General features: G+C 36.5%; 1 protein-coding gene across 5 annotated transcripts in view; it reads right to left on the bottom strand.

Moving 5' to 3' along the window:
* Positions 1-772: 772 nt before the first annotated feature.
* Positions 773-11894, bottom strand: part of LOC136028048 (hrp65 protein-like) — a 155370-nt gene continuing 144248 nt past the window's right edge. For 3 of the 5 annotated variants that reach the window (XM_065705644.1, XM_065705656.1, XM_065705666.1), the window contains one exon: positions 2842-3068. Coding sequence is in view for 1 of the 5 variants with exons in the window: in XM_065705705.1 (XP_065561777.1) it covers positions 897-3068 (2172 nt within the window). In the remaining 4 variants the exon portion in view is untranslated. Of the gene's footprint in view, positions 3069-11894 lie in introns of all 5 variants that reach the window. The other 2 variants (XM_065705705.1, XM_065705650.1) reach the window with 2 other exon arrangements.

Genomic DNA, 11894 nt, shown 5'->3' with positions numbered 1-11894 from the left:
TCATAAAAAGGTAAAAAAATGGATTTAAACAGTTTCTTGATGCTTTTTTTTTATTTTTTTCATGATCCCCAAAAAAACCTTTTGTAACCCCTCTCCCCCTCCCGAAAAAATCCTGGATACAACCCCCTGTATAGGATACTATTGCAACTTACCCATTGGGAGGTAAAAAAAATGCTAGGTAAAAAAGCCAACGGCAGCAATACAGCCATCCTTAGAGACAGTCCTGTAACCAATCTCCTTTCATGCAATTTGACGCTTATGCACAAACTCATCCTTCCTTCGAAAAAGGAGCAAAAGCAAAAATTTTTCTTGGGATCCAGAAAGCGATACTGCATAAATTCCTATTATTCCGCCACTTTTTAGTTCCATTTTTTTGCTAACCTTTTTAGCCTCAGTGGAGCAATGCCACAGTGGCTTGTATAAAATAGCATTCCTGATTGAACAAGCAATGAATGCTACCTAAAAAATCATAAACAACCTCCCTCCTCATAGATCTTCTTGTAAATACTGAATGGCTTTCATAGAACCACTGATATACTTATAATATTCAAATGTATGGTCACTGAAAGGCTAAGCAAATGAGGCTCTAAATTAATATGAAAAAACTAATGGTGGTTTCCAAACTTCTTATTATACATATTATTGAAAGCATGCATTGACGTAATTCAGGGGAAACCTATTAAGTTTATGTAAGCTTTCATTGTTAAGAGTTTGTAATTTAGCGAATGCTACATTTCAGTGCGTACGAGGAAACTAATGAAAACAAGTACACTTTACTTCTAAGACTAGTTTATAATTATAATTAATAAACATAAAAAAATAGATTCAACAAAATGCCACTAATGGCTACATTTTAACATTAAAATGGCTGAAAACCGAAGGCTAAAATAGACGTATTATCCCAAAAACTGTTCAATTTGGCCACGTGCTGCATTTGCTCTCTCCCCAGTAAAGCTATTGGACCTTTCTGGCCCATTTGAAGAAGAGGGTCTTTGGAAGGGTCTCTCTGTTCGTCCTTGATCAGGTACTCTAAATTGGAATTCTTGAGGCTGAAATCTAAACTCTTGAGGTGGCCCAAAATTTGGGAATGGTGGGAATCGTGGTGGTTGTGAGTTAAATCCTCCAAATGGTGGCCGTCTTTCATCTACCGGTTGTCGAACACTATCTGGTCTGAGCGATCTTCCATCCTCTGGTCTTCCATCGGGTCTAAAACCCTGTGGTGGTGCTCTTGGACTTTGAGTGGGTAATCTAGGATTTTGTTGTCTTGGGGGTCCTCTAGGGTCTTCAGGTCTAGGAAATGGCCGAAATGCTTCTGGTCTTGGGGCTATTCTAGGGCCTTCCAGTCTTTCTGGGGCTCTGGGATTCTCAGGTCTAAGTAGTTGTCTTAAACCTTCAGGTTTTACTGGCTCTCGTGATCCTTCGTCTCTCGAAGGAAAGTTGGGAGTTTCATTCAGTCTAAAGTTCGGAGGTCTATTTTCTGGTCTATTTTGACCTGCACGTGGATCTTCAAGTGGTCTGAAAGATGGCGGAGGGGGTGGGAAATTCTGCCTTAGAGCTGCATTAAACCTAGGATCTTGTGTCCTCTGATCTCTAGATGGAAAATCAGACTGATCTGGTCTTTGAATAAAATTAAACTGTGGCTCAGGACGGAAAGGTATTTGGGGCCTGCTCGTTGTTGGTGGCGCAATTCTTTGGGTTGGTCTTCCTTGAAAAGTCCCAAATTCATTGAATTCTGGTGGTACTGGGCCAAAAAAGGTGAAAGGTGGTCTATTTGTATTTTGGGATAACGACGGAGAAGGTGGAGATACTACAGCTTCATCAGGGGTTGTCTGAGTTACGGTTTTTGGGGAAGTTGTTTGAATAATAGGACGTTCTTGAATCGATGGTGGTGGCCCCGGTCGAGAAAACACTTCTTGTCTGTTAGGAGAAAAGGCTGATTCTGGCAACTCTGGCCTCTGAAGTCGTTGCGGAAACTCATTCCTTTCTCTTTCAGGGCTTTGTGTATCTAATTCAGAGTTTGAAGATATTATAGGTCTGAAAGGCTCTTGCCGTGAAAAAGGTGTCACACCAGCATCTGCATTGGCATTGAATATTTCAGCAATAGCTGGTCGGGGAGTAGTGGCTCTAATTGTTTCATCGTCAATAGAAGGATTTTCAGTAGTAAAGCTGGGTCTAAAGAAAGGAGTAGTTCTGAAAGAATTTATTGAAACTGTAGGGGGGACAGTAGGGGCTGTTTGACGAGTTGTTTGAATTCTAGTTTCGGGTATATTTTGAAATGGTGACCGGGGCTCTTCAACTATGGGGATCCTTAAGTTGAAATCCTTTCTCTCTTCTTTAAATTTCTTTTTCGATGGCCGTTTCTTTTTTATTACTTTTACAGGTCTTCGTGTTGTTATTATGGCATCCTCAAAATCATTGTCTTGCTCATCATCATCGTCCGTTAATAAACATGGATTTCCTTGTACATATGTAAATTCACGCTTGACACCATCGGGGTCAATGTAACCATATTTACCCCTTACAACACAATCAGTACCACGCGTTTCCTCTTTAAATGAGCCATCAGCATTCTCATAGCCGAAAGTAAACGATCCATCTGGATTAACATGACTAAATCTTCGAACAGTTTCTACATTTGGTCTTTGTTCTTCCTCTTCTGATGATTCCGTTGTTATTGGCCTCACTTTGGGCCTAGCTGCGTTACCAGCAATCTTACGTATTAGTTTCGGAGTGACAGTAGTCAATGTCGGAGTTGTTGGTGTTTCTGTTGTCAGTAAGAGCTGAGACTCTGCATTTTGACTTTTGAACTGTCTTGCTATAGTAGTTATGAGGTCAGCATCTTCTTCATCAAGTTTCGATACTTCAACATTAGCAGTAAGCTCTTCTGTCTCTTCAAGGGGAGCAGCAGTTGTTGCTTTTGGGACCAAAACACGTGTTTTCAAAATTCTCTTTCTTCTACCATCTGGAGTCAGTGTCAAATTCCGTGACCTCAGAAGCTTGGCTCGAACTAAAGTCCGACTCGAATCTTCCTGGCCTCCAACGACACTTAGACACAGAAATAAAAGGACCTGAAAGAAGAAAAAATTATTTAGCACCCTTAATACTGAGGATATTTTCACGAAAAAAGACTTAAAAGTATTTCATCAGGTAAAAGCTTTTGAGGATGAATGACGAAAGCTTTGCAAAAGTAAAATTGTGTATTTCTATCTTTGAAATTTGTTCGTCAATGATTCCAAAGTTATTTAATAAACTAGTATTAAGTTAATAAGATAACAGTAGCATTATGTTTCTTCCTCGGAATTCATAAGCGTTCATAATTCTCTTTTGAGAGTCTTTTGGAGGAAGGGGAGCAAAGTCATCAGGAAACAACAAAGAACAACAAATAAACATAAAATAAGAATAACATTTTAAGATCAAAATGAAATACTTTTTCTTTTCTTTTTTTTACCTTTCCTTTTTTTTTCATTTGCTACCATTTAAAGAAAGGGTTTGAGCTTAAAAAGAAAAAGAAAAATGGTTAAGGTATTAAAAAAATTCAATGTATTGAATAACTTCGGAATCATTGACGAGCAAAATTCAAAGATAGAAATAAGGATAAACTAACATTTTGGGGCACTCAGGGCGTAAGCCCCTGCTAGAGATAGGGGAGGCCTAATGGCTTAACAATTTTTGACATCAGGTCTATTGATTTTAGAGAGCCGCATAATTTCCAAGCACCCATGAGTTGGTTGGGATCAAAATTTACATATTTATGTTTCAAGTTTTAGACAAATCATGTAGAACCTTTTATGTTTCAACGATCTAAACCACCAGCTCTGGGTTTCAGATTGTTTGATAGTTTCACAATGCAGGGCAAAGCACATTTTGTCAAAAGAATATTGTCTTTGAGAAAAGTAAGTTGATTTTTGAAATAAAATCAAGTTGCCATCAAGCCATGACTAATTAGAGAAAAAGCCAAGACAGATAGTCTGAGTGAGAGGTATGCTGGCATTAGCCTCTTTTAGGATTGTATAAAAATTATGTCATTTAACTTGTTGATAGATAGACTATCATCCATACATCCTATCGCTACATTTCAAAGTATAGTTATCTTTCATTTTGATCTTGCCAGTGCAGTACCTTTTGTAAAAAAGGAGAAAAATAAAAGAAAAAAAGATGCTCGAATAAGTAAATAAGCTAACTATTTTCGGGGCACTAGCAGTTTACAAATACACTAGTGATTTATTTTTCTCCTTCAAAATGATTTCTTAATTCAAATAACAACTCCTTTGTCAATTTGAAAATTACTCCTTTGTCAATTTGAAAATTGGTCCTTTGAAAATTACTGAAATCACTCAAATAAAAGAAACACCCAATTGCAACCACAAAAAACTCTGGTTCTTTGTACAAAAGTGGCCAAGCTCGTTAGGCTGATATACAAGTCCACCACCATTACCACTAAATATTACTGGGCCTCAAACAATTGCACTATTATGCACACATGGAAGTGATTAACAGTTTGTTGTTTACATGTGACCAGACAACAGGAAGTCCTACGTGAGATGGCCAAACAGTTGTTTGCGAAAATATTTTCTTCAAAATTTTCTTTCTCTAAAATTTTCTAAAAAAAAATTCACAGTTTCTACTAATCTCTTTTAATAGACTGAAACAATTCATGATCCGAAAATCATTTCTGTCTCAAAAAATTATTACCATTTATGCTGATGTTGCTCCATAAAATTAAACATTGTCATTACGCAGTTGAATGATTGGAAAGTTAATTGGAAAGTTGTAATTTTCCACTTGTGATTTTGAAAAAGGAGAGAGTAACAAAGTACTCTTTTCAAAGAATTAACGATGCAAAATGTTGTCAGCCTTTGACAATAAAATTGCTATAATAATCTTAAAATCATTAGTCAGTATTATTAGAAGTCTAAAGTAACACGCGGATTACAGTTCGATAAATAAACCACAAACTAGTCTTCGTATTAAGAGTAACTAAGTTGGTAATTCATCTCTGTTCAAATGTGGTTTAGTGCATTGCTTATGCGTGTATTAACCAATATTTCAACCGTAACGTTTTTTTTCTGTTTTCTGAAATTAGTTGCAAACCTAACAACCCAGTGGCATCAATTGGAGGGGGGAGGCTAAAAGATCTTTTTACTCTCCCCTAGGTTTTAAAAAATATCTTTGTAGGGTATTCTCACTGAACAAATTTATAAAAAACGACAAGTTTGCCATCCCCCTAGATATTGAAAAAAAAATATTTCCCCAAAAATTTTCGCGAATTGGCGCCACAGTAACAACCCGGTGTTTAGCACAGTATACCCGTCTTCTTTTACTATGCTCTTGAAGGGCGTGTGTGCGAAAGTTTTTTTTATTTATTGTTTTGTCTCGCGATGGGTCAAAGCCGTTAGAAGAACAAAGGACAGGTAAATTTCGAAGAACATTTCAGAAACATTCGTAAAAGCTATAAAGCTATGATATTTTTTAGATGGCATTGGCTCAAAGGCTTCTCTGCGCACACATATGCAATTACACATATACTGAACTTTCAAACTAGGATTAATTTTTTCTAGGGTTGATATAAAGTATAAAGTCCAAATATAACAGATCCTCACCAATAGATGCTATGGATCGATCCTATAAGGCCCCGTCGTCATGCATGCAGTAACACTTGTTTAGCATACAACACAATGATAACGCCAAGGTAGGATTTTGCACATTATTACGGATGAAGGTAAACGAGCTTCTATATTAATATTTATCATACTGATCAAATGCAACATTTGTAGCGATTATAAAAATCGAACAGGCGGTAAGCTGCAAGTGATGAGCGACTCGTACTAATAGTAACCGAAACTCGGAAAAGAGTGTCCTAACCACAATACATGCATCAAAAGACACGGCTATTTATGATTATTCTAAATATTTTAAATTCCTCAAGTTTAAAGTCACCCACCAAAGTTATAAGCCTAAGAGAATTTGTCTGATTTTTGGAAAAGAGGAAAAACACCATCACACAGGCAAGCAATCGCAGGATTTTCTAGCTTTATTTGAAAAAACAATGAAAAAATAAATATGAAAAGTTTTTTCTACTGAAAGTAAGGAGCAGCATTAACACTTAAAACGAACAAAAATTATTACGCATATGATGGGTTTACCTCCTCGTTATACCTCACTCTTTCCGCTAAAGTATTTTTAGTAATTTTAACTATTTATTCTACGGCCTTTGTGATTCAGATGTCATTCTTAAGGAATTGGGACACAATCTAAGCTTTAGTGTAAAGAGCGAGGTATCGACGAGGGTTGAGCCCCCTCATATACGCAATAAAAACATACGAATATAGAAGTTCGTTACGTAAGTTAATTCGTAAGTTACGTATATTTTTTACCAATGAAAACGTTTGTAAAAAATTAAAAATTCTAGTTGCTTTTTTAAATAATCAATAACTTGGAGGGCAACTAGGCCTCCTCCTTCACTTCTTTTTTCTCAAAATCTTCCGATTAATTGCAATTAATAAGTATGCAAATTTCGTTTTAATTATTTATGTGCGGAGAGCCAAGATCAAAACATGGATTAATTCAAAAACGTCCAGAAATTAAATAAAAAAAAATAGTTTTTGTAACGGTAAGTAAGGAGCGACATTAAAACTTAAAACGAACAGAAGTTACTCCGTATATGAAAGGGGCTTTTCCTCCTCAACGCCCCGCTCTTTACGCTAAGGTTTCTTACTGTTTTAAAAAGTAGAGTTAAGAGAAAGGGTCAAACTTTAGCGTAAAGAGCGAGGCATTGAGAAGGAAAAGCCCCTTTCATGTACGGAGTAACTTCTGTTCGTTTTAAGTTTTAATGTCGCTCCTTACTTACCGTTACAAAAACTTGTTTTTATTTAATTATTCAAAGAACTAGCCGATTAGGTGTGGGCAAGAGGAGTAATATCCCGAAGTTAGGAATAGCCCCCCCTCTCTTCCTCTGTCAAGGAAAAATCCTCGCTACACCCGTGTCTTAGCTTTACTTTTTCAAGCGTTGTTTTATCATCAGTACTGCTTTTCACTGAAATGAAGAAAAATTACGGACATAATATAAGTTTATTTGGAGAAAAAATTTTGAATGATAAGCCTACCGAGCAAAGTTGTAATTTCCACTCCATTTTTGGCAAAAGCCAAATTCAATCAAATTTGGCAACAACGTGCCCGCAACACACAAAGCTTCTGAGTAAAACATTTACTACGACAAAGCACTTTATATGACCACGCCCAAGTTGAATTGAACCTCGAAAAATATACCCGCAGCAAAAGATTCTGGATGTTTTGGGTGGTACTACCAAAGGTAGCTGTACCAGGCCTAACTTAAAAGAACTATTCATCAAGTTTATCCGTGACCTTAGTTTAATAATACTCCATGAGTATGTATTTCTCGTATTTGGAACTTCATACACGTAACAGGGTATTTAACGCATAGAGTAACATCATACAGTTTTGCTGCTGATGATGAACAATGTATATGTGTTCGAAATATCCAGTTAAATAATTTTATATCTGTTCACTGTAAATTAAAAGGTTTCATCCCTATTTTTGAACTGTTTTACTTTCAACAGGGTAATTCGTATATAGCGTTACAAGGGAATAAATAAACAACCAATACTATGAGTTTTGTTTTTATGTTTGTTTTATTTGTCTAAAGTTGATTCGTCACCTCTCATAAATGATAGTATCTCGACAGCAGATAGCCTCAAAATTTTGACTGGAACTGCACATAAAATTAACTTATTGAAAACAAATCAGGTAAATTATGGTTATCTTGGAGGGATTTTTTGCGGCTTCCAAGATAAGAAAAGTTAATGTTTATTAATAAATAAGAAATATATCGACATAATTGTATACAAACTTATATATTAGAATAATCAGAACAACCTGTAATCCAAGGTGAGTAATATATTCTATTGCATTTTTCTTTAATAAAGAACGGCTATTCAAATATTTTTATTCATAGTTTAATAAAAACTTATCAAACAATGCATGGAAACTAAATATAATTTGAGAGTGACCCTTGCCAATTATAGCCCAAACTCTAGAGAATCGAAATTAGGAAACAAAACGTACATGAGAAGTATATCCATTTTATGGTGATTTCAAACATGTATTAAATAAAAAAAGGCTTTTTAACTGAAAGTAAGGAGCGATATTGAAACTTAAAACGAACAGAAATTACTCCATATATAACTATTTATAACTATAGTACTCCGTATCTCTCCTCAACACCCCGCTCTTTACGCTAAAGTTTTGACTCTTTCTCTCGACTCTACTTTTTAAAACAGTAAAAAACTTTAACTTAAAGAGCGGGGCGTTGAGGGGGGAACAGCCCCTTTTATATACGGAGTATTTTCTATTCGTTTTAAGTTGTAATATCACTCCTTACTTTTAGTTAAAAAAAAAACTCGTTTTTTTTATTTAATTTCTGAATGTTTCTAAAATAATTTGGCTCTCCGCACATGAATAATTAAAACGAAATTTGTATATTAATTTATTTTTATGGCTAAATGGCTTTCTCATAGTTTTGATCGGACGATTTTATGAAAAAAAGACCGGGGGAGTAGGCATAGTTACCCTCCAATATCCGTATGTTTTTATTACGTATATGAGGGGTGTTTACCACCTCGTCAATACCTCGCTCTTTACACTAAAGCTTAAATTTTGTCTCAATTCCTTAAGAATGACCCCTGAATCACGAAGGCCGTAGAATAAATAGTTGAAATTAATAAAGTTACTTTAGCGTAAAGAGCGAGGTATTAGGAGGAGTTGAACCCCTCATATGCGTAATAATTTCTCTTCGATTTAAGTTTTAATGCTGCTCCTTACTTTCAGTTGAAAAAACTTTTTCATATTTATTTTTTCATTGTTCTTTAAAAAAATGCTAAAAAATCCTGCGCCCCCTTCATGGAAAATTTCTTCCCCCATGCCAAATTCCTCCATGGAAAGATCCCCCCGCATAAACCCTCCCCCCAACCAAAAAAATCCCCCTGAAAGCGTCTGTACACTTCCCAATAACTATTACTATGTGTAAACACTGGTCAAAGTTTGTAACATGCAGCCCCTCCCAAGGGGACTGTGGAGGAGTAAGTCATGCCTAAAGACATAGTTATTAGGTTTTTTGACTATGCTGAACAAAATGGCTATCTCAGAATTTTGATCTTGTGACTTTGGGAAAAAATGAGCGTGGGAGGGGGGCCTAGGTTCCCTCAAATTTTTGGTCACTTTAAAAGAGCAGCAGAACTTTTCATTTCCGTTAGAATCAGCCATCATACAACATTCTAAGACCAATGGAAGCTTTCGATTCTGTTGATAGAACAGCGTTAACAAAGGTCTTATCGTTATATGGTATACCAGAAAAATACATTAAAGTGATTTGCGCTATGTACGAGAATAATACTGCTGCGGTTAAGGTAGGAAATGAGGTTAGCAACTGTTTTTGTATTAAATCAGGAGTTAAGCAGGGTTGTGTTCTATCCCCCTTTATATGGATCATTTTGATGGACTTCGTCTTAAGGAGCACAGGAAAGGCAATTGGAGACCATGGAATCAAATGGGGAGGAAGAACGCTCCTGGACTTCATTATGCTGATGATTTAAGCATATTAGATGAAAGTGTGAGCAAAATGAATGAATTTTTAGAGGTTTTACGAGTTCAGGGTGCTAAAATAGGCTTGAAAATTAATGTTAAGAAGACTAAGTCACTAAGGCTAGGAATAAGTGAAGATGAACAGGTGACATTAGGTAACGCAAAGATTGATCAGGTTGGGAGCTTCAATTACCTTGGTAGTATTATTAGTAAAGATGGTGGGAGCAGTGAAGATGTTAAAAGTAGAATAGCTAAAGCTCAGGGTGTTTTTCACAGTTAAAAAAAGTTTGGAAGAATAGAAAGATAAGCCTACAAACCAAGATTAGAATATTGGAAGCGACAGTGATGACAGTGGTCAAATATGGCTCTGAAGCATGGGCACTCCGAAAAGCAGATGAAAATTTACTAGATGTTTTCCAGAGAAATTGCCTACGGATTGTTCTGGGTACCCGGCTGACTGACCGTATTTCAAACAGTAGGTTGTACGAAAAGTGTGGTTCAATCCCGCTTTCTTGGGCTATAATGAAAGAAAGGTTGAGATGGCTAGGACACGTTCTACGGATGAAGGATGACAGATTACCGAAGATTGTCCTTTTTGGCCAACCGTCTGGGGCTACACGGAAAGCAGGTCGTCCTTGTCTGGGTTGGGAGGATGTCATAAATAAAGATTTAAAGGAAATGGGAACTTCCTGGGAGGGTGTAAAGAGGGAGGCTTTAAATAGATTAGGTTGGAGGAGGAGCGTGCGTAGCTGTGTTGGCCTCAGGCGGCTTGGTGCTGCAGTGAGTTATTAGTAGTAGTAGTAGTAGTTCAGAATGCAATTCTTTTGATGTAACTATTTTTATAAAAATTCCGTTTTTTAGAGTTTCGTTACTATTGAGCCGGGTCGCTCTTTGAAAATGTATTTTGACGACAATTGCGCGATATACAGCTACTTTTTAAAAGGGGTGATAATATCGAACAAGGATCCATAAATTTTTGGGAGGGATTTCATTCAAACGGAGATTGTCAATACTAGGGGCATATTTAAGAGCCGAAATGATCAGAGGGTAACAGCGCAAGTGATCCAGCGCCCCTTTCCACCTGTGGGGCCCATCACCGTCAAATATGGAGTCAAATGAAGCTTCCAAGGTGGGAGTTTTAATTTAAAGAAAAAAGAAAAAAAATTCCATGCACTATCCCTTCCTATGTCACCTTAGACCTACAATCTCGAGGACTCTTTCGAATGAAAATTCGAGTTTTAGTGTCCTTCTTGTAGGTTAAAAGTGATTACAGGAAGTGAGGAGGGGTGGTAAAGAGCCCCTTTTCAGGAGAACCAATGCTTCGAATACCAAAATGGTTCAGTCCTCTTATCTCCCACCCCAAACACAAAAATTTGAAGTTTTTAGTTACCTCCCAACGCTCCCTAAAAGTTTTAATTTAAACCCCCAAACCGCTCTAAATATTGCAGATAATATATTTTGACAACCTGGGTACACATAGTTTATTTTGATTTACCTAAACAAATTCAAGCCCCATGGTGTCTTATAGAACAAAAATTTTAGATGGATTGGAGAAATTTAATTTGCTGGTCACCTCATCCCCTCCACCCAAACAAAACTTTCCCTTAAGAAGTCTTTCTCTTAAAGATCATACATTGTTTTTGTAAGTTTTCCCAAAGCACGCTTATGAGAGTAAATACATCGTAAATCTACCTAATCACATTTAAAATATGACAACACGAAGCAACTTCTCAGTATCATAAAAGCTCTCCAGCCAAACAAGAAAAAAAAAGGAAACAAAGCCATATTGTAGGAATTTGTACCGTCAGCATGAAAATGGTAAATGTCTTCCAATTTTCAGCAAGTAAGTGCATACGTTTAATACTAATCAGGGTTGTCACGGGAATACACATTTTCTTGCTGCTCTAATAGTCAAAAAGTGCTACCTTCCAAAAAGTTATTCTTGTGAAGCAGTTTACATGACCATTGCGAATCTCTGGTAATTTTCTTCAAATTATATTCTTTTTTCACAGCTTGTTTGTCGCATGTCACAATTTGCTCGTGTTGTTTACGTAAGCGTTTAAAGGCAATAAATTTGTAGCCTATACGTTCAATAAGTGTCTTCCAAAAGCCATAGTAGTTTGTGTCAAAATATAATTCGGTATGAATAATTTTCAATCGGTATGGTTGGGCAGCCCTAAGCAGAGCCATGGAAAATACCCCCCCCCCATAATTCATAGATTAAGGAAAGTTGCCACTAAATACTATGATTCGTCTCTGATCCCCTTTTGTGAACAATGTGTACACTCTGTCTTAAC

Source organism: Artemia franciscana, chromosome 1 (genome assembly GCF_032884065.1).
Source record: "Artemia franciscana chromosome 1, ASM3288406v1, whole genome shotgun sequence".
Classification (NCBI taxonomy): domain Eukaryota; kingdom Metazoa; phylum Arthropoda; class Branchiopoda; order Anostraca; family Artemiidae; genus Artemia; species Artemia franciscana.
Note: the sequence above shows the minus strand (reverse complement) of the source record. Positions and strands in the feature narration are given on the sequence as shown.